General features: G+C 41.6%; 1 protein-coding gene across 2 annotated transcripts; it reads right to left on the bottom strand.

Annotated features, from left to right (window-relative positions):
* LOC133541962 (zinc finger FYVE domain-containing protein 21-like) lies at positions 1 to 24,738 on the bottom strand. 2 transcript variants are annotated; one of them, XM_061885697.1, is made up of 8 exons: positions 24,541 to 24,738; positions 16,183 to 16,233; positions 15,943 to 16,111; positions 12,850 to 12,925; positions 12,690 to 12,781; positions 10,591 to 10,644; positions 10,224 to 10,354; positions 1 to 4,851 (listed from the first exon to the last, which is right to left on the bottom strand). In XM_061885697.1, the coding sequence occupies exons 1-8, from the start codon at positions 24,664 to 24,666 to the stop codon at positions 4,816 to 4,818; spliced, it is 735 nt and encodes a 244-aa protein (XP_061741681.1). In that variant the 5' UTR covers positions 24,667 to 24,738; the 3' UTR covers positions 1 to 4,815. The 2 variants fall into 2 exon arrangements, with proteins under 2 accessions (XP_061741681.1, XP_061741682.1); XM_061885698.1 differs by lacking the exon at positions 10,591 to 10,644 and having other exon boundaries at positions 24,541 to 24,737.
* Between the last annotated feature and the right edge of the window lie 2,222 nt (positions 24,739 to 26,960).

The following is a 26,960-nucleotide window of genomic DNA, read 5'->3' as shown; positions in this document are numbered from 1 at the left end:
TTTAAAAGTAGAAATACTTGTACTTTATTCTCCTTCATTAATACAAGCCAGTGGGACATGTTTCCACTTTGTTCTTCTGCTTGGTAACAAACTCTTAGGTGATTAGCGTACAAAAATAAACCTCTGCTGACCGAGCGGACCGCAGTGATGAACAATACTGGTACTGGTTGTGCTGACCAGGAGTCAGAATTCTTACCATTGTTGTGGGAAAAGTTGTTTGATCTTTTCCAGCGCGGATTCAGATCCTTCATCCGATGGGTTCAACTCTGTGTGTCTTCTCAGAAGACTCTTTGCAGGAATGTATTAAAGTATTATTATTGTTATTAAGAATGATGGTGACATCATTCACTTCATACGGACCTACAACGCATGGTGGTGGACAAATGCTGGGTATCCCGCCAGGCACTCTGTCCTGGGGTGGGACTCAAAGCTGCAACTTCTATTGCTGGTCCCGAGGACCAGGTTAGGGAAACTTCAGGTAGCCCGGGCGCTAACTTCCACTTCTCCCATGTAGACAAAGCGCGAAGAGGATCAGTAGCGAGCAGATCTGGGGGTGGATGAGCGGGCAGTCGTAGACAACCAACTGTGGAGTCTCTTCACCAAGGCCCCATTTCCGGCAAATTGTGTCCATGGCCCGGTTGATCTTAGCGAGCCAGTATTTTATCGACCACTTCTGGAATGACTCCTCCCCGCCAGATGGCTTAAGTTTCTCACCCCATCACCGTAGGTTTGTGTAGTCCGCTCGTGCTGGATTGGACCGTCCCCAATCGCCCGTCGGATTGCCGCCTTGGCTGAATCGTAGTGGCAGTAGACTTCAGATTGGTCGGATTTGGCTCCCCCTCTAGTTTGACGGTCGACAGGTTGATTACTGAGCTACCACAGTGAAAGTAATCCGGCTCCCACCCCCCACACAGAGGTCTGAAAGGATTTGGATGATTTTGGGGAGGGGTTTGGAAGGTTAGGCGTTCTGGATACTCAGCAGTGACGATAGGCTGTCACTAACTATTCTGGCTTCTTCTTCCCAGACAGCTTGTAATTTTGATCGCTTTCATTTCCGCTTGGCAGAAGGAGCACCATCTGCCTGTTGGTATGGCGAGAGAACGGTGGCTCATGGATGATACATCCTCCGTCTGTTCACCCAAGACCCATCTCTGTAGCTAGTTGGGTCGTAGGCGCTCCAGCCCTGTTCTGGCCGCTTCATTGCCCAAAGTTTATCTTTCTCAGCGTCTCGAAGATATGCAGTTAATGGTCAATAGCTGCTGCCGGTTGGTTTTTGTTCCAGAGTAGTTCTCGATGGTGAAGACAACAATTTGACAAAGTATGAAGGCAAGAATTTGGCTCCTGGTGAAGAAGGAGGATCCAACAAGGTATCTTTTATAAAACTTCCTTGTGAGTACTTCACGTGTTGAGGGCTAGTGTTGTTCATGTGATAGGCAACGTAGAACCTGCTGGACTGGGACAGATGGATCCAAGCTGACTTAAAAAAGTGCAGTCCAAAACATACAATAACAGATTCGACAAGCAAATGTAACAATTTTTCACAGTTGGAATAAACCGTCACACGTCCATAAAGGATGTTTCAGAGGAAACGGTTTAAAAAGCTATGCCGTGGAACTAGTAAGTGACATCTAGAGGTGTCGACAGTCGGACTTGGAAGAGTTTTAGTCTTTTTCTTTGAGGTGGAAAAAGTCGTCCTGTTAGTCGGAATCATACACTTCCAACGTTGTCCTTTGGTGCCTGTTTTTTGGCGGGGCGGGGCTTACATGGTCAGACCAGGAAAAGGGCGGAATATAACCTTAGGGACAGTTAGCGCCCTCAAGGTCAGTGTTTTTTAACCATAAGGACAAAAAATATGGGTTCCTCAGCTGTGGTCCGTATTACAGCAGCGTTACTCAGCTGTAATACACTTTTCCACCACTTGTGGCAGTAATGACAGTATCAAACAAACAGAAAAAGTCTGGAGCTAAAGTCATGGAGAAGTTTCTTCAGGGCAAAAAAATATGACTAAAGTGGTGAAAGCTGAATTTTAATTTGCAATTTAAATTTATTGGAAGTTTACTTAGGAAACATATGATTATTAATTTAGTTCAAATTGATTTTTTTTAGCACTGTGTAATTGTGTGTACATTTATTTTTTATTAGTTTAGTTTTAAGAGAGTATTTCTGTAATCAGTCGGCCCTAAGCCTTGATTATAATCTTTGTGATTAGCACTTGGTTCCATATCATTTGACAAGGTGGTAAACTGTAAGTAAGTTAGATATAATTATTGAATACGATTAAAATCAAGACTATCCATCCATCCATTTTCTACCGCTTATTCCCTTTTGGGGGCGCTGGCGCCTATCTCAGCTACAATCGGGCGGAAGGCGGGGTACACCCTGGACAAGTCGCCACCTCATCGCAGGGCCAACACAGATAGACAGACAACATTCACACACTAGGGCCAATTTAGTGTTGCCAATCAACCTATCCCCAGGTGCATGTCTTTGGAAGTGGGAGGAAGCCGGAGTACCCGGAGGGAACCCACGCATTCACGGGGAGAACATGCAAACTCCACACAGAAAGATCCCGAGCCTGGATTTGAACCCAGGACTGCAGGACCTTCGTATTGTGAGGCAGACGCACTAACCCCTCTGCCACCGTGAAGCCCAAAAAAATCAAGACTAATTCAGTGTTAATATCGAAGTGGGCCCCTCTGTAGTGGAAAGGTTGGCCGCCCAGCTCAAAAAGGTTAAGAACGCCTGCTCTCGGTTGTCCGCTATCCGCAGCAAACAGCACCTTCCATCAGGAGCAGGTGGCTGAGAAGGTCGTCGGACTGCAGCACTTTGATAGCAAAGTACACTCTAATCCTACACGAGAATGACACCCTTGAGTTTAGTTCGAAACATTTCTGCATATAATTCCTAGAGTGCTCCTGTCTTATAGAAGACCTTGGACCTCTGCAAACACATTGGCAGACATTGTAACCCTGCTCGCCAACATAGAACACCGGGGTCCAAACTTTTGATATACATAACTGAGGCGTTCCTCAAGGCACCCCTTTAAGTCCTCTCCTTTTTGGCAGTTACAAATTGTTTTCGTAATGTGATGTGAGGTGTTTTTGTAGCTTGTTTACTTCGGATGAAGTCCCTAATCATTTGTTTAACGTCTTTAGTTACACTGGTGGTGTTCCTCAGGGCTCCGTTTTAGGTCCTCTCTTTTTGTTTTTCAATCATTTCAGCAATTTCCGCTTGTGTAGCTCAAAAAATTGTGAGAAGATTCCCTAAAAACACTAGAGCAATCTCGTAGAGATGATCTTTGACTAGCGCAGGGGTAGGGAACCTATGGCTCTAGAGCCAGATGTGGCTACACCTGGCTCTCAGATAAATCTTAGCTGACATTGCTTAACACGGTAAGTAACGAATAATTCCTCTGGTAATCACAGTGTCAAAAATAACATTCAAAATATAAAACATTCTCATGCATTTTCATCCCTCCATCCGGTTTCGACCGCACCTGTTCAAGAAGTCGCATTAATGGTAAGAAGTATTTTTTTTAATTTTTGGTTAGCCTCAGAATAACAATGTTATTAAAAAAGAATACTCTAAAAATGTTGGTCTTTCTTAAAAATGCACGCATATAGTTGTATTCAGTGTTAAGAAAATACATTATATCGCTCTCACGGAAATACTTTTAAAAATATTTGGCTTGTATGGCTCTCTCAACCAAAAAGGTTCCCGACCCCTGGACTAGAGTTTTAAAAACTTGTGTAATTCAAACTAGTTAAACCAAAATAGACCAAAATCAAATGTCTATTGTTGGTTCTCCGGAATATATCCATCCATTTACTACCGCTTGTCCCTTTCGGGGTCGCGGGGGGTGCTGGAGCCTATCTCAGCTGCATTCGGGCGGAAGGCGGTGTACACCCTGGACAAGTCGCCACCCCATCACAAGGCCAACACGGATAGACAACATTCACACACTAGGGCCCATTTAGTGTTGCCAATCAACCTATCCCCAGGTGCATGTCTTTGGAGGTGGGAGGAAGCCGGAGAACCCGGAGGGAACCCACGCAGTCACGGGGAGAACATGCAAACTCCACACAGAAAGATCCCGATCCCGGGATTGAACTCAGGACTACTCGTGTATACTTTGTATTGTGAGGCACATGCACTAACCCCTGTTCCACTGTGCTGCCCCCTGTTGGTTCTCCGGAATATACAAAATAAGGGTAAAAGTGACAACAATTTAGTTGAACGGGCGTGTCCAAACGGGGTTTTTGCCGGCGTAGCTCCTTTTGTAACGGGCCTGCATCTTATTTAGAAAATAAAAGGTGTGCGTCACATGTTGATAAAGGATTCGAATCTGTGAAAATATACGATGAGAAGAGGAAGCTATCATCCCAACGCACAGCTGAGATGTTTGTTATTAAACTTTTTGGCAGGTCTAATAAACCAAAATACTGAATTGTGCCACATTCTTACATTTTTGCCAAGTGGAAGAACCTCGGACCTTGTTCTGGAAGAAGCACCATGTGGAAGATGGACTCCGAGTAAATACTTGGTGCAAATGAGAGCAGCTTTCTGGCCTTTTTCTTTATGAAAGAAAAGTTTTTTGTGTAAACGAGAAGGTCCTGCTGAGGTTTTTACAGCCTGCTGGTCTTGGTTCAGAGTAGAGAGATTAGGTACGATTGGCTGTGAGAGGTTTTCCCAGGTGAGATGTGGATCACATCCTGATCACGATGGAGAACCGCCAAGGAAGGCTGGGTCTGGTGTGTGTGTGTGTGTGTGTGTGTGTGTGTGTGTGTGTGCTGCAGGTTCTGACTGGACGTCTTCTCACTGGTCCTTCGCTTCGTACAGCAGCTTGGCGCCCTGGAAACAGGAAGTGGTCAAAGGACTACTTTTTGCCTCAATTGGTGCACTTAAACTGTTGGTCAGGCGTAAACAGGCCCAGTGTTTAAATTGACGTGGCTCCACCCCACAGGATGTTGAATAGGAATTACAGGAAGTGGAATTAAATGAATTGCAACTCAGAGAAAGTCATTATAGTAAGGGTTGAACCGTTTTGGTTTGGTTTGGAGGTGAACCGAACAACACGGCCATATAAGTAGCGCACCACACGTTGTGTAAACGGTGCACACCGAGGCACCAGGAATTGATTTACGTGGACCCCGACTTAAACAAGTTGAAAAACTTACTCGGGTGTTACCATTTAGTGGTCAAATGTAGGGAATATGTACTGTGCAATCTACTAATAAAAGTTTCAATCAATCAAAAAAACAACAACACACGGCATGCTAGCAACGACTGGGCTATGATAGACTGACCACACCTCCTCTTTTGCGGGGCTGTCCGGGTGGAGTTTCTTAAATGCCTCGAATGTCCGGCATTTTAAGTTAGGGTTGCGTGTATTTTCAATGTACGTTCAGGGTTAAGAAGGGGTTAAAAACAAAACAAAAAGTGGTGCACGCAGCGTTAACTTTCGTGAGGGAGGGGCAGAGACAGAGAAAGCGAGAAAATTATGATAAACGCGCATGCGTCGCCAGGCTCTGCTTTTTATCCTTTGATTAATCAGATTTTATTTTTTATTATCTATAGCAGGGGTGTCAAAAGTGTGCCCCGGAGGCCATTTGCGGCCCACAGCTAATGTTTTAAAAGGCCCACGGCACATTCTAAAAATATTATTGAAATAAACAAAAACATGAATAAAAGTGAAATAAAAGAGCTTAAAGGCTAAATGTAATTTAGAAAAAGTTGCAATGTTCAATAATAAAACGAAGCTGTTTTTTTTCTTTCAAACTGTTATTGCTCAAAACATAATATTGAATCAAAATGTGAAGTGAAGTATATTTATATAGCGCTTTTCTCTAGTGACTCGTAACGCTTTACATAGTGAAACCCAATATCTAAGTTACATTTAAACCAGTGTGGGTGGCACTGGGAGCAGGTGAGTAAAGTGCCTTGCCCAAGGACACAACGGCAGTGACTAGAATGGCGGAAGCGGGAATCGAACCTGCAACCCTCAAGTTGCTGGCACGGCCACTCTACCAACCGGGCCATGCCGCCCCAACACTCCGCCATGGCGTTAGACTCTAGAATCAATGTTATTATGAATTATTGACCTATCCACGTTTCCTATTACTTCACATCAAATATTCCACTAAGAAAAATACTTTTGGTGGAAGATTTAGCAAATTTGTTAAATAAATAATCAAAAAATGTATATTTAGTTTTTTTCTTACTGTACCGAAAATGAACCGAACCGTGACCCCTGGACCGAGATACGTACCGAACCAAAAATGTTGTGTACCGTTACACCCCTACGTTATAGTCACAAAAACAGAAATAATTTGTCACATTTAACCAATTTTTGGACTAAATACTATAAATACTTTTCACTTCAATCGAACACACATCCCTCCATTTTGAATACAGGTTTAGAATTCTGGGAAATTGAGTATTTTCCCACCATATTCCAAAATTTGATCTGTTTTAGAAAATATGTTTCTATTCTATATTGGTGTTGCTGTAATTAAAATGTGTATATGAGGATTATTGTAATAATCCATCCATCCACCCATTTTCTACCGCTTATTCCCTTTGGGGTCGCTGGAGCCTATCTCAGCTACAATCGGGCTGAAGGCGGAGTACACCCTGGACAAGTCGCCACCGCATCGCAGTATTGTATTAATACTAGTATGAAATATTTACAGTGGGGAAAAAAAGTCTTTAGTCAGAATCCATCCATCCATCCATTTTCTACCGCTTGTCCTGTTTTTCTCAGCTGCATTTGGACAGAAGGCGGTGTACACCCCTGGACAAGTCGCCACCGCATCGCAGTATTGTATTAATACTAGTATGAAATATTTACAGTGGGGGGAAAAAAAGTCTTTAGTCAGAATCCATCCATCCATCCATTTTTCTACCGCTTGTCCTGTTTTTCTCAGCTGCATTTGGACAGAAGGCGGTGTACACCCCTGGACAAGTCGCCACCTCATTGCAGGGCCAACACAAATAGACAACATTCACACACTAGGGCCAATTTAGTGTTGCCAATCAACCTATCCCCAGGTGCATGTCTTTGGAGGCGGGAGAAAGCCGGAGTACCCGGAGGGAACCCACGCAGTCACGGGGAGAACATGCAAACTCCACACAGAAAGATTCCGAGCCCGGGATTGAACCCAGGACTACTCAAGACCTTAGTATTGTGAGGCAGATGCACCAACCCAGAGGGGAGATTCAGAAATTCAGCCATTGATTGTGCCACTTAAAACAATGACGGAGGTCTGTATTTTTGTTTATAAATCATAGGTATACTTTAACTGTGAGAGACCGAATGTGAAAAATAATCCACCAAATCACACTGTAGGATTTTTAGGGAATTTATTTGCAAATCATGGTGGAAAATAAGTGTTTAGTCACGTACAAACAAGCAAGATTTCTGGCTCTCACAAAACCTGCAACTTCTTCTTTAACAAACTCCTCTGTCCTCCACCCGTTACCTATGTTAATGGCACCTGTTGATAAGATACTTGACCACAGCCTCAAACAGTCAGATTCCACCATGGCTCAGACCAAAGCACCACGAACAAAAATGTAGAACTGCAGAAGGCTGGTAAGAGTGAATCGACACCAGACAAGCAGCTTGGTGTGAATCAATCAATCAATCAATCAATGTTTATTTATATAGACCTAAATCACAAATGTTTCAAAGGACTGTACAAATCATTACGACTCCGACATCCTCGGAAGAACCCACATAAGGGCAAGGAAAACTCACATCCAGTGGGACGCCAGTGACAATGCTGACTATGAGAAACCTTGGAGAGGACCTCAAATGTGGGGAACCTCAGCCCCCTCTAGGAGACCGAAAGCAAAATCAACTGTGGGAGCAATTATTATAAAATACAAGGCCATTGACAATCTCCTTTGGTCTGGGGCTCCACGCAAAATCTCATTCCTCAGATTCAAACTAATCATGAGAACGGTCAGCAAAATCCCAGAACTACATTGGGGTCAGGAGGGACCTGGTGAATGACCCACAGAGAGCTGGGACCAAAGTAACAAAGGTTACCGTCAATAACACACTCCCACTGCCAGACATGTCCAGGCCCATCTAAAGTTTGCCTGTGACCACGTGGTGGTTTCAGAGGAGGGTTTAGAGAATGTCATGTGGTCAGATGAGACGAAGGTAGAATTTTTTTTGCAAAAAACCCAACTCGCCGTGTTTGGAGGAAGAAGAACGCCAAGTTGCATCCCAAGAACACCATACCTACAGTAAAGCATAATGCTCGGAGGCTGTTTTTTTTCTGCCAAGGGGGACAGGACGACTGATCCGTGTTACGGAAAAGATAAATGAGGCCACGTATCTTGAGAACATACTTCCATCAGCAAGAGCATTGAGGATGAAACATGGCTGGGTCTTCTTTCAACGTGACAAATGAGTGGCTCCTTTAAAATCATTAACAGGGTCAAAGGGTCTCCAGACCTCGAATCAATAAAAAAAATCTGTGTAGGATGTCAAAAGTTCTGTTCTGTTCTAGAGGAGACCAGCATGGAACAATGGCCCAAACAGCAGCTAGTGTGTGAAAACCTGGAAAAATCTACGGTAAACATTTGACTACCAAAAAAAACCCCCTACAAAATACTGACTAGAACTTTTGTTATTGACCAAGTACTTATTTTCCATCATGATTTGCAAATAAATTTTTTTTTTTTTTTTTTAAATCATACAATGTGATTTCCTGGACGAGTTGAGTTTATACCAAAATGGATACATGGATGATACAGCAGAGGATTGGGAGAATGTCATGTGGTCAGATGAAACCAAAATAGAACTTTTTGGTATAAACTCAACTCGTCGTGTTTGGAGGAAGAAGAATACTGAGTTGCACCCCAAGAACACTATACCTACTGTGAAGCATGGGGGTGGAAACATCATGCTTTGGGGCTGTTTTTCTGCTAAGGGGACAGGACGATTGATCCGTGTTAAGGAAAGAATGAATGGGGCCATGTATCGTGAGATTTTGAGCCAAAACCTTCCATCAGTGAGAGCTTTGAATGGTTGACCAATTACTTATTTTCCACCATAATTTACAAATAAATTCTTTAAAATTCCTACAATGTGAATTCCTGGATTTTTTTTTCCACATTCTGTCTCTCACAGTTGAAGTGTACCTATGATGAAAATGACAGACCTCTGTCATCATTTTAAGTGGGAGAACTTGCACAATCGGTGGCTGACTAAATACTTTTTTGCCCCACTGTATATTGTGTGACACCGTCTTACTCCTACCCCTGAGGACCCTCCAGCGGACCTTGACCTCCATTGTAAAAACAATATATCACATCGAGCAGCGGATGTTTTAAACACATCATTATCCAGAGAGGCCTCGAGCTATGTGACGCAAGAGTATATTCTAGCCTAAAGTGTGTGTGTTATTGTTACACTACCCTGTGTGTGGAAAATATATATCCATCCATCCATTTCCTACCGCTTATTCCCTTTCGGGGTCGCAGGGGGCGCTGGCGCCCATCTCAGCTACAATCGGGCGGAAGGCAGGGTACACCCTGGACAAGTCGCCAATATAAATATATATATATATATATTTTGAACATTTTATCGAACACATTTTTAGTGCTATCCATTACGTTTTTATCACGATATATGCAGATGTCGGGCTTCACGGTGGCAGAGGGGTTAGTGCGTCTGCCTCACAATACAAAGGTCCTGCAGTTTTGGGTTCAATCCCAGGCTCGGGATCTTTCTGTGTGGAGTTTGCATGTTCTCCCCGTGAATGCGTGGGTTCCCTCCGGGTACTCCGACTTCCTCCCACCTCCAAAGACATGCACCTGGGGATAGGTTGATTGGCAACACTAAATTGGCCCTAGTGTGTGAATGTTGTCTGTCTATCTGTGTTGGCCCTGCGATGAGGTGGCGACTTGTCCAGGGTGCACCCCGCATTCCGCCCGATTGTAGCTGAGATAGGCGCCAGCGCCCCCCGCCACCCCGAAAGGGAATAAGCGGTAGAAAATGGATGGATGGATATATGCAGATGTCGTTTATCAGCCCATCCCTAATTCAAAGTGACTGGCATATTGAAAAGCAAAGTGTTTCTGCTCTGACATTAAAACAGAGTTGTGACTGTCGGGAAGGTGACAAGAATTCAAACTTATCCTCCCGTCAGTCATGTTCTTGTTTTAGTGCGTGGAACATTCTTGGCGAATGACGGCGGGTTTGTTACCTTGTGCATGGCGGCCAGCCAGAGCGCCGCCGCCTTCTTGTCATCGGCCGCCTCTAAGTGCAGCTGCTGAGTGTCCTGGGAGCCCATGGGCTTGTAGTGCACCAGCATGCCGCTGGCCCGTGAGCCACATCCTGCGGGGTTTGGGGGACAGCGTTAAGGTGCATGCTCACGCCGGCCTGAACGGCAGCCACCGAGTGCAGGCGGGAGCGATCACTGTGACATGCCTCGGAGAAACGCTACAAAGATGACGCGGGTTCAAAACACAACAGCAGAGGGCGCCGAGGAGACGATGAGGGCAAACAACAAGCTCAGCGAGGCTTCATGCAGACTGACGGATGAGTGGGAGGGTAGGCTCACGAATGCTAACCTTCGTAGGCACACTGATAATCCAGCAGGCTGGTGTAAGTTCGACTCTCATTTTCTGAGACCAGGACAGGCCGGGTCAGGTCGAGTCAAAGCCGCAGAAGAGAAAAAGTTCATTCACAGGAGAAAAACAAACTAATATGTATTATTGTTTGGAAACTAGTAACGCTGGCCTACAATATGCTCACTTTGTTTACGAGGTGTTTGTTATTGAGCTCAGAGTTTGAAAGAGGGCCGGCGTACCTAATGAAGTGTCTACAGGTGTACCAAGATGTTTGTACACCATCTCAGGTAAACATTGCATGAAGCAAACAGGTCCTTTTCCTGTGTGCGTTGGTGAATCGGTCCGTGTACTTTTGTTTATTGACTCGGACTATTGACTGCAAAATAATCCACCATGGGGGGGTCAAAGGAAGTTGCGAATGCCAGCACTTCGATAATGCAACACCATTTAAAGGCCTACTGAAACCCACTACTACCCACCACGCAGTCTGATAGTTTTTATATCAATGATGAAATATTAACATTGCAACACATGCCAATACGGCTTTTTTAGTTTACTAAATTGCAATTTTAAATTTCCCGGTAGTTTCGTCTTGAAAACGTCGTGTAATGATGACGTGTACGCAAGACGTCACGCGTTTTTAGGAAGTATGAGCGCGGCACACACACACAGCTAAATGTCGTCTGCTTTAACGGCATAATTACACAGTATTTTGGACATCTGTGTTGCTGAATCTTTTGCAATTTGTTCAATTAATATTGGAGAAGTCACAGTAGAAAGATCTACTATGAATTGATTAACGTGGACCCCGACTTAAACAAGTTGAAAAACTTATTTGGGTGTTACCATTTAGTGGTCAATTGTACGGAATATGTACTGTACTGTGCAATCTACTAATAAAAGTATCAATCAATCAATCAAAATGGAGTTGGGGAAACTTTGGCCACACAAACACACGGTGATTCCTTGTTTAATATTCCTGGAGGTGAAAATTTACTATGGATCAGAGCGCGGTCAAGCGAACATGAATCAAGACTAAATGTCAACCAGCAGGTTTCAGTGAGAAAATTGTGGTTAAAAAGTCTCTTCTTACCGGAGAAAAGCTGAGCTTGTGCCGTCGACTCCCCTGAGACACTGGCGTCAAGACACCCGTGGAGACACCCTTCCGACTATCAGGTACTATTAAACTCACTAAAACACCAGCAACACAATAGAAAGATAAGGGAATTCCCAGAATTATCTTAGTAAATGTATCTAAATACATCGGAATCCGTCCCAATGCAATCGCGTTGGGTTTTTTTTTGTTTGTTTTTTTTCTAGTCTGTCGCTATCAATATCCTCAAACACAAATCCTCGCTCAAATCAATGGGGAAATTGTCGTTTTCTCGGACCGAATAGCACTTTTTGTTGGAGGCTCCCATTTGAATCAATGTGAATATGTGAGGAGCCCCCACACTTGCGACGTCATCGTCTGCGACTTCCGGTAGAGGCAGGGCTTTTCTCTTAACACCGAAAGTTGCGAACTTTATCGTGGATGTTCTCTACTAAATCCTTTCAGCAAAAATATGGCAAAATCGCGAAATGATCAAGTATGACACATAGAATGGACCTGCTATCCCCGTTTAAATAAGAACATCTCATTTCAGTAGGCCTTTAAAGTACTGGCAGCAAAGTACAAAGGTAGCTCTCCCCTACGCCCGCTACGCTCTTTACCAACAACTAATCACATGTTCACTCACACCAGGAGTGTCCCAAACTATGGATTGCAGTCTTCAACGTCACAGGTTTTTTTTAAATCATTTTATAAGGAATCAGACCCACGAGGTATCTACAGCTTAATTTTTTAATATCTAATTGCAACGTACATGCCGTCATCATGTGGACGATGTAAGTATATCTGGTCAATTACCAGGAACATACACAGCACACCATTTACTTATATGACCCAATCAAAAAAACCTGTACACATTTAAAACTATGTGTTCTATATAAAATGTGTTTTGTGTTAATATTTGCTTTTCAATCACACTTTTGGAAGGGGTAACAAGCAAAAACAGGAGTCCCGCTGCATTTGACAAATAACTGGCACCGATTCTCACCTCCTGGACTCGTCCCGTCAGTCTGAATCTGCATGCTGGAGATGCGAGACAACTCCACCTCAAAGTGGCTTTCGCCGTCCAGGAACATGTACCTGCATGGATATTAAATATACGTGGCGTGTTTGGTCATCCACACCCAACATAATAAAGGGAAAGTGACCTGTGGTTGTTGGCCAGGCGGCACGTCATGGTTTCAGACTTGTTTGACCCTCCCAAAGTGACGAGAAAGGTGCTTCCTGGAGGTGACACACAAAAAAACACAACATTTATTTTCCAACTTGGGGCTGCATAGTAATATATATTTTTTTTTATTTTTTACATACAGACCCCAAAACCAGTGAAGTTGACACATTGTGTAAATGATAAATAAAAACAGAATGCAATAATTTGCAAATCCTTTTCAACCTATATTCAATTGAATAGACTGCAAAAACAAGATACTTAACGTTCCAACAGGAAAACGTTGTTATTTTTTGCAAATATTAGCTCATTTGGAACTTGATGCCTGCAACGTGTTTCAAAAAGGCTGGCACAAGTGGCAAAAAAGACAGAGAACGTTGAGGAATGCTCATCAAACACTTATTTGGAACGTCCCACAGGTGAACGGGCTAATTGGGAACAGGTGGGTGCCATGATTGGGTATAAAAGTCATTCACAAACAAGGATGGGGCGAGGGTCACCACTTTGTGAACAAATACATGAACACATTGTCCAACAGTTTAAGAACAACATTTCCCAATGAGCTATTGCAAGGAATTTAGGGACTTCATCATCTAAAGGTCTGTAATATCATCAAAAAGGTTCAGCGAATCTGAAGAAATCACTGCACGTAAGCAATGATATTACGGACATTCGATCCCTCAGGCGGTACTGCATCAAAAAGCGACATCAGTGTGTAAAGAATATCACCACATGGGCTCAGGAACACTTCAGAAAACCACTGTCAGTAACTACAGTTTGTCGCTACATTTGTAAGTGCATGTTAAAACTCTCCTATGCAAAGTGAAGTGAATTATATTTATGTAGCGCTTTTCTCTAGTGACTCAAAGCACTTTACGTAGTGAAAACCCAATATCTAAGTTACATTTAAACCAGTGTGGGTGGCACTGGGAGCAGGTGGGTAAAATGTCTTGCCCGAGGACACAACGGCAGTGACTAGGGTGGCGGAAGCGGGGATCGAACCTGGAACCCTCAAGTTGCTGGCACGGCCACTCTACCAACCGAGCTTTACCGCCTAAGTGAAAAACATTTATAGATAGATAAGATACATCTTTATTGATTCCTTCAGGAAAGTTCCCTCAAAAAAAATTTAATTCCAGCAGCAGTGTACAGAATCAACATCGAGATTTAAAAAGTAAAAAGTAAATAATGGGGTTATATGCCCACTGCTCCCCTCACTTCCCAGGCGGTGATCAAGGGGAGGACAAATGCAGAGGACAAATTTCACCACACCTAGTGTGTGTGGGACAATCATTGGTACTTTAACTTTACGTGGAAATAAAATAGAAAATATTACTATAAGAATAAAAATAAAAAGCAACAATAAGAATAAAAATATAACAGTAAAAATAAGAATACAACAAGAGAAACTAGGCAGTAGTGACCATGTTATGAAAATATATTGCACTGTTAATTGCATTGTATTTTTATTGCAATTTATTTCAGTATTTAAATAATTTATTTCAATTTATTCCAATGTTATCAACAACACCCAGAAACGGTGCCAGCTTCGCAGGGCCCGAGCTCATCTAAGATGGACTGGTGCAAAGTGGAAAAGTGTTCTGTGGTCTGACAAGTCCACATTTCCAATTGTTTTTAGAAACTGTGGACGTCGTGCCCTCTGGACCAAAGAGGAAAATAACCATCCCGATTGTTCTCGGCGCAAAGTTGAAAAGCCAGCATCTGTGATGGTATGGGGGTGTATTAGTGCCCAAGGCATTAAGATAAAATCAATCAATCAATCAATGTTTATTTATATAGCCCCAAATCACAAATGTCTCAAAGGACTGCACAAATCATTACGACTACAACATCCTCGGAAGAACCCACAAAAGGGCAAGGAAAACTCACACCCCGTGGGCAGGGAGAATTCACATCCAGTGGGACGCCAGTGACAATGCTGACTATGAGAAACCTTGGAGAGGACCTCAGATGTGGGCAACCCCCCCCCCCTCTAGGAGACCGAAAGCAATGGATGTCGAGCGGGTCTAACATGATACTGTGAAAGTTCAATCCATAGTGGCTCCAACACAGCCGCGAGAGTTCAGTTCAAGCGGATTCAAGACAGCAGCGAGAGTCCCGTCCACAGGAAACCATCTCAAGCGGAGGCGGATCAGCAGCGTAGAAATAAATAAATGATAAATAAATAAATGGGTTGTACTTGTAAAGCGCTTTTCTACCTTCAAGGTACTCAAAGCGCTTTTGACACTACTTCCACGTTTACCCATTCACACACTGATGGAGGGAGCTGCCATGCAAGGCGCTAACCAGCACCCATCAGGAGCAAGGGTGAAGTGTCCTGCTCAGGACACAACTGACGTGACGAGGTTGGTACTAGGTGGGGATTGAACCAGGGACCCTCGGGTCGCGCACAGCAACTCTCCCCACTGCGCCACGCCGTAAATTGTTATTTTATAAAAATTAAAAAATGTATTTAAAAAAATTATTTTAAATTTATTTTAAAAAATTATAATTTTTTTTTATTTTATAGAAATTGATTTTATAAAAAATAAAATCCGTGTTGATTGGCCTGGTTTACTCATATGTCCACTTTATGCCTGCACTTTTGCTTTATATTTAAAATGATGGGATTTTGATATGGGGCTTCACGGTGGCAGAGGGGTTAGTGCGTCTGCCTCACAATACGAAGGTCCTGCAGTCCTGGGTTCAAATCCAGGCTCGGGATCTTTCTGTGTGGAGTTTGCATGTTCTCGCCGTGACTGCGTGGGTTCCCTCCGGGTACTCCGGCTTCCTCCCACTTCCAAAGACATGCACCTGGGGATAGGTTGATTGGCAACACTAAATTGGCCCTAGTGTGTGAATGTGAGTGTGAAAGTTGTTTGTCTATCTGTGTTGGCCCTGCGATGAGGTGGCGACTTGTCCAGGGTGTACCCCGCCTTCCGCCCGATTGTAGCTGAGATAGGCGCCAGCGCCCCCCGCGACCCCGAAAGGGAATAAGCGGTAGAAAATGGATGGATGGATGGATTTTGATATGGGGCGCCAAGTCGTGAGTGAGTGAGTGAGTGACGCTGACCTGCCAGGAGCACTTTGAGCTGCTTGTCGTAGAAGTCGCTCTCCTTCTGCGAGAGCAGGCTGCAGTCGGCACATTGCCTCACCGGGTCCACAAAGGACATGCGGGGCAGCGCCGCCTTCTTGCTGCAGCACTTGTCGCAGAAGCATCGGCCGCAGCGTCGACAGTGATGCTGCACAGAGACGCTTTTGTTTACTTTTCGACGCGCCGAAACAAAGAAACCCAAGATAAACCCTCAACCACCTTTCTTCGGATGAAGTCGAACTTGGTGTCGCATTGCATACATCTGGGACACTGCGGGGAGGAACAACAACAACAACAGGAAGTTACACAATCTGCTGGCAGCTTCCAATGTTTACACAAGCCGAACTTTATATTCCTGCGGGGACAAAAACCACAGCGTGTGTTTGATCGCGCGCCGTAAATCCCCGCTGTTTGCGCATTATTCACTGACATGTAGGGCTGGGTTGTCTTTGTGCGATATAGACAATGACTATCGTGATATTGGAGTGTACGCTCTCACGCAGTTGCTTTTAGCTGCGGGCGTTACACTGCAGCAGGGGCGTCCAAACTTTTTCCACTGAGGGCCGCGCACTAAAACATCAAAGCAAGCAGGGGCCATTTTGATATTTTTTATTTCAAAAACCAATACAATGTACCGTATTTCCTTGAATAGCCGGCGGGGATGAAATATGCGCCTGCCTTGCATTACAACCAGGTATAACACGCTCCCCAAATTAATTAGCGCATGATTTCTTTAACCGCCGGGTCAAATTTGTGATGTCACGAGTGTCAAAACGGCGGAGTTTGTTTCCGCATTTACTGTGTGTAAACCAGGGGTCTTGTTCCACAGCCAGACAGATAACTCTGATGGTTGTGATATAAAACAACTTCAACACTTCTACCGATATGCGCCACACTCCGTGAACCCACATTAAACGACGAGAAACACACTTCTGGAGAACACATGCCCTGCAGCACACCACAAACGCAACACAACACCTACCCACAATGCAATGCAACCACGACTCCTGGCTACACTGTCCATACACCCGCTAGCACCCCCCCTCCGTGCGTTGGTTGAGGTGGGCGGGGTTGGGGGCGCGTGTATAATAGCCAAGAGTCACGGATACACGGAATTATGGGTAATCCCTATGCTGTGTTTATAATGTGCCACAGAGCCAATGCTCTCCAGAAATGTGCTCGGTGTAGGTTCACAGAGTGTGGCGTATATTAGTAAGAGTTTTAAAGCTGTTTATATCACAAACATCAGTGTAAAAGATATGGCTGTTGACCAAGTATGCATTGCAACCTCGTATGAGAAGCAGTGAAATGCATTAGTCCGGCCGGCATGGTGTAGAGCAGTGGTCCCCAACCACTGGGCCGCGGATGCAGAATAATTTTTTATTATTTTTTATCACACTCAATTTTTTACTGCATGCCATTGGTAAGCGCAGGGGTGACAAGACGTTTTAAAATTATTAGCGCCTGCTTACTTTTACCGCATGCTTTGAATAAGCGCAGGAGTGAGAAGGGGTTTTAAATTAATTAGCGCCCCAGCGGCTAGTCAAGGAAATACGGTATGAATAACAAATATACATTCAAGCCTCCACTCAGGCTTGATCCCGGGGACCCCAAATGTGTAATTATTCAGTATTATTATTTCTATTATTGTTCAAGGCCTACTGAAATGAGATTTTATTCAAACGGGGATAGCAGGTCCATTCTATGTGTCTTATTTGATCATTTCGCGATATCGCCATATTTTCGCTGAAAGGATTTAGTGGAGAACATCCACCATAAAGTTCGCAACTTTCGGTGCTAAGAGAAAAGCCCTGCCTCTACCGGAAGTCGCGGACGATGACGTCAAATGTTGATGGCTCCTCACATCTTCACGTTGTTTTTAATGGGAGCCTCCAACAAAAACAGCTATTCGGACCGAGAAAACGACATTTTCCCCATTAATTTGAGCGAGGATGAAAGATTCATGTTTGAGAATATTGATAGCGACGGAATAGGACAAAAAAAAAATGTGATTGCATTGGGACGGATTCAGATGTTTTTAGACACATTTACTAGGATCATTCTGGGAAATCCCTTATCTTTCTATTGTGTTGCTAGCGTTTTAGTGAGTTTAACAGTACCTGATAGTCAGAGGTGTGTGTCCACGGGTGTCTTGAGGCCAGTGTCTCAGGGGAGTCGACGGCAGCTTTATGGGCGGCACAAGCTTAGCTTTTCTCCGGTAAGAAGCGACTTTTTACCACAATTTTCTCACCGAAACCTGCTGGTTGACATTCCGTCGGGATCCATGTTCGCTGTGATCCATAGTAAAGCTTCACCTCCGTGAATTTTAAACAAGGAATCACCGTGTGTTTGTGTGGCTAAAGGCTAAAGCTTCCCAACTCCATCTTTCTACTTTGACTTCTCCAATATTAATTGAACAAATTGCAAAAGATTCAGCAACACAGATGTCCAAAATACTGTGTAATTATGCCGTTAAAGCAGACGACTTTTAGCTGTGTGTGTGTGCAGCGCTCATATTTCCTATCAGCCCGTGACGTCACGCGTACACGTCATCATTACCCAACGTTTTCAAGACAAAACTCCTGGAAAATTTAAAATTGCAATTTAGTAAACTAAAAAGGCCGTATTGGCATGTGTTGCAATGTTAATATTTCATCATTGATATATAAACTATCCGACTGCGTGGTGGGTAGTAGTGGGTTTCAGTAGGCCTTTAAATCTCTAGATCCACATTAGGTCTTCCTGTCAATATAACGTTTTTATATATTTAGGTTGTATGCTATTGTTGTCAAAGAAAACCCTGTTTTTTGCGGAAAAAAACACAAAATATGCAATATTTTTACCCGATAAAATGTGGAATATTTTAGATTATATAATAATTGGAGCCTTAAAAAGGTCAATAACTCATAACAACGTTGATATTAATTCTTTGTTTTTGTTTTTTTTTAGCAATGACACCTAAAAAAAAAAAAATTACACTAAAATTATTGGGGATCCAACAGGATTATCACGAAAGTGTTAAACAATAAATTATAGATTTTTTTTACTGTTTACTTTTAACACAATAGTCTCGAGATCAACTTCAGATTTCTTTGTCAATTGTTGTTTATGTTTTTGGTTTGTTCGTTTTAGGCCCTTCTTTAAAAAAAAAAAAAAGATTGTTTTTTATACGGCAAACGCAAAATATGCAACATCCATCCATTTTCTACTGCTTATTCCCTTCGGGATCACGGGGGGCGCTGGAGCCTATCTTGGCTACAATCGCACGGAAGGCTGAGTACACCCTGGACAAGTCGCCACTTCATCACAGGGCCAACACAGACAGACAGATAACAAACACACCAGGGCCAATTTTAAAATAATAAAATATTTAAAATAATAATTTTAAATAATAATTGGAGCCTTAAAAAGGTCATTAACTCATAACAACATTGATATTAATTCTTTGTTTTTGTTTTTTTTAGCAATGACACCTAAAAAAAAATAAAAAAAATTACACTAAAATTATTGGGGATCCAACAGGATTATCACGAAAGTGTTAAACAATAAATTATAGATTTTTTTTACTGTTTACTTTTAACACAATAGTCTCGAGATCAACTTCAGATTTCTTTGTCAATTGTTGTTTATGTTTTTGGTTTGTTCGTTTTAGGCCCTTCTTTAAAAAAAAAAAAAATTGTTTTTTATACGGCAGACGCAAAATATGCAACATCCATCCATTTTCTACTGCTTATTCCCTTAATCACGGGGGGTGCTGGAGCCTATCTTGGCTACAATCGCACGGAAGGCGGAGTACACCCTGGACAAGTCGCCACTTCATCACAGGGCCAACACGGACAGACAGACAACAAACACACCAGGGCCAATTTTAGTGTTGCCAATCAACCTATCCCCAGGTGCATGCGACTTATTTTATTTAATCATATTTTTAGAATGTGCCACGAACCGTTAAAAATTACCTGCAGGCCGCAAATGGCCCCCGGGCCGCACTTTGGACATGACTGCACTACAGGCTCTTCCCACTCTTTCTTCTCTGGGGCGGCATAGCTCGGTTGGTAGAGTGGCCGTGCCAGCAACTTGAGGGTTGCAGGTTCGATTCCCGCTTCCGCCATCCTAGTTACTGCCGTTGTGTCCTTGGGCAAGACACTTTACCCACCTGCTCCCAGTGCCCCCCACACTGGTTTAAATGTAACTTAGATATTGGGTTTCACTATGTAAAGCGCTTTGAGTCACTTGAGAAAAAGCGCTATATAAATATAATTCACTTCACTTCTTGTCTGTCCTTCTCATAGAGACACAAAACTTCCATACGTCACATATGTGAGAGAGAGGTAGCGGCATGGGTAAAGTTAACGGTGGTGCGAGTGGTAATACGAGAGAAAGAAGGTGCGAATCTGGTAACAAATGAAGGATTAATTCCCAAGAAAAAACAGCACGGGGTCGATAGTCTGGCGGTGCTTTGGCTTCAAGCGGGAAGATGTCGAACAGACAAACGTAATTTGTCAAGTGTTGCTCCAAAAAGTAGCACTACTGCTAATATGTAGCATTATTTTAAAAGACATCTGCGAGAGAATGAAGACTGCTTGAAACTCCGCATGTCATTGACTTTGGGAGGTCGAGTCCACGGTCACAACCTATTGTGATCGAGGGAGTTGAGGTACAGACCGTGGACTCATTCAAGTACCTCGGGGTTTGGGTGGACAATAAGCTGGACTGGACTGTTAACACGGACCACCAGTACAAGAAATGACAGAGCAGGCTGTACTTCCTCAGGAGACTGCACTCCTTCAACATTTGTAGAAAACTCCTGTGGATGTACTACCAGTCTGTGGTTGCCAGTGTTCTGTTCTACATGGTAGTGTGCTGGGGGGGCAGTACATCTAAGAAGGACAGCTCCAGACTTGAGAAACTGATTAGGCGGGCCGGTTCTACAATCGGAATGAAACTGGACTCACTGGTGACGGTGGCAGAGAAGAGGACTGTGGACAAACTAGTGAGCATCCTGGATGATGCCAGTCACCCTCTGCATAGTGTTATCAGTAGCCAGAGGAGCCTGTTCAGTTCTAGACTGCTTCATCCCAAGTGCAGGACTAATAGACTCAAGAACTCCTTTGTCCCACACGCCATTAGACTGTACAACTCCTCTCTGGGACGGGGGACGGGGGGTATTAGGATGACAGGGGATGCAAAACAATAACAGTGCAATACGTTTTCATAACATGGTCACTACTGCCTACTTTGTCTTGTTATATTCTTATTTTACTGTTATATTGTTATTCCCATTGTTTTTATTCTTTTTGTAATATTTCTCTATTTTGTTTCCTTTTAAACCCCCATTATTTACTTTTTACTTTTTTCTTTAAATTGATCTCAACTCTGTACACTGCTGCTGGAATTTTAATTTTCCTGAAGGAATCAATAAAGTACTATCTATCTATCTATCTATGTCAACATCTCCGTTTGGTGCCACACCAACAAAATGCCGAAGCAACTATTTCCACATCAACACCGTATGAAAAAAAATAGTCAACAACAGAAGGAGATAACGTCCGCAGGAACCTACCACATAGCGAAAGACATTCACTATTTGATTTCCTATTATGCAGCTCATTTTTATTTGACAGTTATTGAAATATATTGTGTGACATCATGCACTTTATTGGTTTTGAACTATTTTAGTGGCGTTTTGTACAAAAAGTGCACTTTCATTTAGTGTTGTTTTGATATGTCATCTTAGTGACATCATGCACAAAAGTGCACTTAGAGCTTGTTTTAAAATGTCTCTGACAATCTTGCACTTTCTGTTTTGGAAATGACATGAATGTTTGTGCCACTGCTTAATAAATACATTTTCGGTCAATTGACTTAGTTGTGATTTCCCGCTCTGCTCGAAAGTTTAAAATTAATGCAGTATGAAGAAAAATGTTTTAATGTAGACACACTGAATCATCATTCTGCTGTGATTATATGTATCAAGTGTTCATTCAAGGCCAAGGCAAAATATCGCGATATATGTCGTGTATCGTGACATGACCTAAAAATATCGAGATATTATAAAAAAGGCCGTATCGCCCAGGCCGAGTGACACGTTGCGCTAGCAACACCGAACCAACAGCTGCAGGCAATGCAAAGGTCGCATTTTAATAATAAAAAATAAAAAAAGTGCAATGGAATGTAATTTGGGGCTTCACGGTGGCAGAGGGGTTAGTGCGTCTGCCTCACAATAAGAAGGTCCTGCAGTCCTGGGTTCAAATCCAGGCTCGGGATCTTTCTGTGTGGAGTTTGCATGTTCTCCCCGTGACTGCGTGGGTTCCCTCCGGGTACTCCGGCTTCCTCCCACTTCCAAAGACATGCACCTGGGGATAGGTTGATTGGCAACACTAAATTGGCCCTAGTGTGTGAATGTGAGTGTGAATGTTGTCTATCTGTGTTGGCCCTGCGATGAGGTAGCGACTTGTCCAGGGTGTACCCCGCCTTCCGCCCGATTGTAGCTGAGCTAGGCGCCAGCGCCCCGCGCAACCCCGTAAGGGAACAAGCAGTAGAAAATGGATGGATGGATGGAATGTAATTTTTTGTAAATGTTGTACCAGAACTGGAAATAATCACTTGATTGTATTGTTTTCTTTTTATAGTCAAACTGAGGGCGATGTTACCAAATATATTTAAATATATTTGTTAAAAAAAACACAACTCTGCATTCTGTTTTGATGATTACTTAGGCCCGGGGTCACCAACGCGGTGCCCGCGGGCACCAGGTAGCGTAAGGACCAGATGAGTCGCCCGCTGGCCTGTTCTAAAAATAGCTCAAATAGCAGCACTTACCAGTGAGCTGCCTCTATTTTTTAAATTGTATTTATTTACTAGCAAGCTGGTCTCGCTTTGCTCGACATTTTTAATTCTAAGAAAGACAAAACTCAAATAGAATTTGAAAATGCGAGAAAATATTTTAAAGACTTGGTCTTCACTTGTTTAAATAAATTCATTTATTTTCTTACTTTGCTTCTTATAACTTTCAGAAAGACAATTTTAGAGACAAAATATAACCTTAAAAATGATTTTAGGATATTTAAACACATATACCTTTTAAATTCCTTCCTCTACTTTCCTGACAATTTAAAATCAATGTTCAAGTACATTTTTTTTTTAATTGTAAAGAATAATAAATGCATTTTAATTTAATTATTCATTTTAGCTTCTGTTTTTTCGAAGAAGAATATTTGTGAAATGTTTCATTAAACTTATTATGATTAAAATTCAAAAAAAATATTCCGGCAAATCTAGAAAATCTGTAGAATCAAATTTAAATTTTATTTCGAAGTCTTCTGAATTTCTTTTAAAATTTTTGTTCTGGAAAATCTAGAAGAAATAATAATTTGTCTTTGTTAGAAATATAGCTTGGTCCAATTTTTTATTATAACAAAGTGCAGATTGGATTTTAACCTATTTAAAACATGTCATCAAAATTCTAAAATTAATCTTAATCTGGAAAAATTACTAATGATGTTCCATTAATTATTTTCGAATTAGCTAGTTTTTGTCTTTATTTTTTTCGGTTGAATTTTGAATTTTAAAGAGTCAAAATTGAGTGATAAACTGTTTCAAAATTGTATTTTCCTTTTTTCGTGTTTTCTCCTCTTTCAAACCGTTCATTTAAGTGTGTTTTTCATCATTTATTCCCTACAGAAAAATTTCTGTAAAAGGAAAAAAAATGTACGACGGAATGACATACAGAAATACACATTTTTTTTAAATAATATATATATATAGATTTATTTATTAAAGGTAAATTGAGCAAATTGGCTATTTCTGGCAATTTATTGGAGTGTGTATCAAACTGGTAGCCCTTCGCATTAATCAGTACCCAAGAAGTAGCTCTTGCTTTCAAAAAGCTTGGTGACCCCTGACTTAGGCCTACTGTGCTACTGTTAGTACTTGGAGCAGTTATTTCTCAGGTGGTACTTGGGGGGGAAAAAAGTTTGAAAACCACTACTCTATAGCAAACTATTGGATTGAAAGGTGAGTTTAATGCTGGTTCCTGATTTTATTTACTTTTGTTTTTTTATTGTTGCAACTTAACATGCTCATGCTAGCGTTCGACCAGCTAGCTTTTAGCGTCACGTCGAACAACCGCGTCTTTAATCTTTTCGAACGACGTCTGAAGAAACAGAAACGTCACGCAACCCACGGCCACGGTGGCGTTTTTCAGGGAACGAACACGCTTTTTTTCCAAATTGGACATTTGACAAGTTAAACATGAACCAGCTGCGAGGTAAGGGCTGGAGCAGAGTGAAGTTCGCCGAACTTAGCCGGATGTTCAACTAAAAAAAATAGCGTAATTGATGACGAAACATGTTTCTTTTATGAAATGTTTACGAAAAAGTCAGAAATATGACGAGTAATTGCTGGAATTGTGATGTTGAGCACGTCATCGGTTCGCGTTGTGAGATTTTACTTATCTACAAAGCGTTTTATTTTGACGGCGCCAACCGGAAACTGTAAAGTACTCCCCCCCCCCAAGCTTTGTGGCAGCTGCGATTGAGCGTCTGGTCGGTTCGAGCTGTCACTCAAACGTCTTACGTCTTTGTCAGGAACCCACTGCGGCTCGTCCAGAGAGAAGGGGCTGTTGAAGGCGCCGTTCTCGGGCATCATGCGAAGTCCGCTCGGGCTCCGGACAAGCTTCTTCCCGTCAGGCACCGAAGACATTGTTGCTCCTCGTCGCCGTGTTGCCTTCTTCTTTGACACTCCCGTGTAAAAAAAGGCGGACCGGCCACGCCCTCCTCAGACGAGATTGACACGCGGATCAGCCAATGAGAGCGCAGAGATGAGATCACGTGGTTTAAACTCCTCAGTGGAGTGTTTTGATATTTGTAGCCGCACCCAGCGGACACGTTTTCGTTCCGCTCTTTAAATATACAAACTTGTTTTTGCTGTCTTAATTTAGTTTGTGAGCTTTACATTTTTTTCACGTTAATATTGAACGAGTTACTTGCGCAACTATTAGACTATTAGTGTCCAGCAGAGGGCGCAAAAGAAATGTAAAATGTATATTTCGACACATATATAAATCATACCAAAACCAGACCATTTTATTTTTCAGTAAGAGTCAGTCAATTATTTCAACGTAGCAATAGATTGTATTTGTACACACATTAAGGAAGAAGTGTTGAAAACAAAACAATTTTGCAGTTTTGACTTCCTGATAGTTACATCTCATGGCCGCCGGAGGGCGCTGTGACACAATCAGATGATCAAACCATAACAAATATACACTATTGTAACAGACTGAATATTGTATTATATGCAATCCTCTCTTTACACACGAGGGCTTCACACAAAGCATGTTTTCATACAGAACATTGTAAAGGAATGACAGCCTTCATGTCAGTTTTTTTACATTCAAAAATCAACAAAGCTTATTGCACAGCCCTGCAAGAAGAATGCAAAAGATGCAATATATTGCATTAACAGCATTAAGGCAGAATAAGTGAGTGATACAATCGACCAGAAAGTGTTCCAGTGCTTCTGTTATTCCACATTTTGCTACGGTAGAGCCTTGTTTCAAAATGGAACATATAATTTTCCCCTCAAAATTCTACACACAATACCCAATGTCCCATTCTGACAATGTGAGTTGTTTTTAAAAATGTCAACAAAAAAACACATTTATTGTGCGCATATACTATATATATATACATATTTAAGAACAAAATTGAATAAATTCATCTTTGTCCTCAAAATGGTACACACAATACTAGATAGTGACAATGTAAAATGTTTTTTAAATTATGTTTGCAAATTTATGAAACATAAGAAACTCATAAGAAATTCTGAACACAATACGCCATAGTCAGTGTGATTTTTTATTTATTCAACAAATTTATAAAAAAACAACAACTCAAATTTATTGTGAAAATAAGATTTTTTTTTTTCAGAACAAAGCCTTATTCCAAAATTGAGTACATATTTTTTTTCCTCAAAATTCTACTCACAATACCCCATCATGCAGTGTGATTTTTTTTATATATATACATAATTTTGCAGATTTTTTGAAAATAAAAATCTCAAATTTATTGTGAAAATATTGTTTTGTTTTTTTAGAACAACAAAAATATCAAAATATGTAAAAATATTCCAAGAAAAGTTTGAATTTTTTTGAGGAAATAATTGCAATTTTACATGATTAAAGTCAAATATATTGTGGGAAAAGTCTTTTTCTTTGAGAATATAAGTTGCAATTTTTGAGGAAAAAAAGTTTGCCGTTTTACATGTTTAAAGACAAAGACATGGTGAAAAAAATTATATATATTTTAATTTTAGAAAATAAATTGCAAAATTGTTACAAAATGCCACACATAAAGATGTTTTAGCAATACTCTGAGGAAAAAAAAAAGTCTAGTATCTTACGACAAAAAAATATATATTTTTTTCCAGCAAAAAGTTTGTAATATTTTGAGTACAAAGTTGTACACAATTTTTTTAAATTTTGCAAATGTATTCAGAACTCCAAAATCACATGTACATAAGTATTCGGTCTTTGACCAATACTGAGGAATAGCAATTACAAGCTCGGCACACCTACCTTTGGGCAAGCTGTGAATACTTATGTACATGTGATTTTTTTTAAATCTACAAAACTGAAAAACAAAACAAAAACACATTGTTATAGGGTATTGTGTGTAGAATTTTGAGGATAAAAAGTAATTTATTACATTTTGGAATAAGGCTGTACAATAACAAAATGTGGAAAAAGTGAAGAGCTGTGAATACTTTCCGGATGGATTGTACAGTTTTGTTTTGTTTTTCCCCTTAATTCTAAAATGGAATAATTCACTTTTGTCTTAACAATTCTGCACATAATAGCCCATAATGAAAATGGGAAAAACTTGCTAATTTTCTAAAAAAGAATCTGGCTAAATATAAAGGAAAAAAAAAAAGGTTTTCACATTGTCATTATAGGGTAGTGTGTGTACAATTTTGAGGGACAAAAATTAATCAAT

The sequence above is a fragment of the Nerophis ophidion genome, linkage group LG24 (assembly GCF_033978795.1).
Source record: "Nerophis ophidion isolate RoL-2023_Sa linkage group LG24, RoL_Noph_v1.0, whole genome shotgun sequence".
Classification (NCBI taxonomy): Eukaryota; Metazoa; Chordata; class Actinopteri; order Syngnathiformes; family Syngnathidae; genus Nerophis; species Nerophis ophidion.
This window is presented reverse-complemented; position numbering and strand designations above follow the sequence as displayed.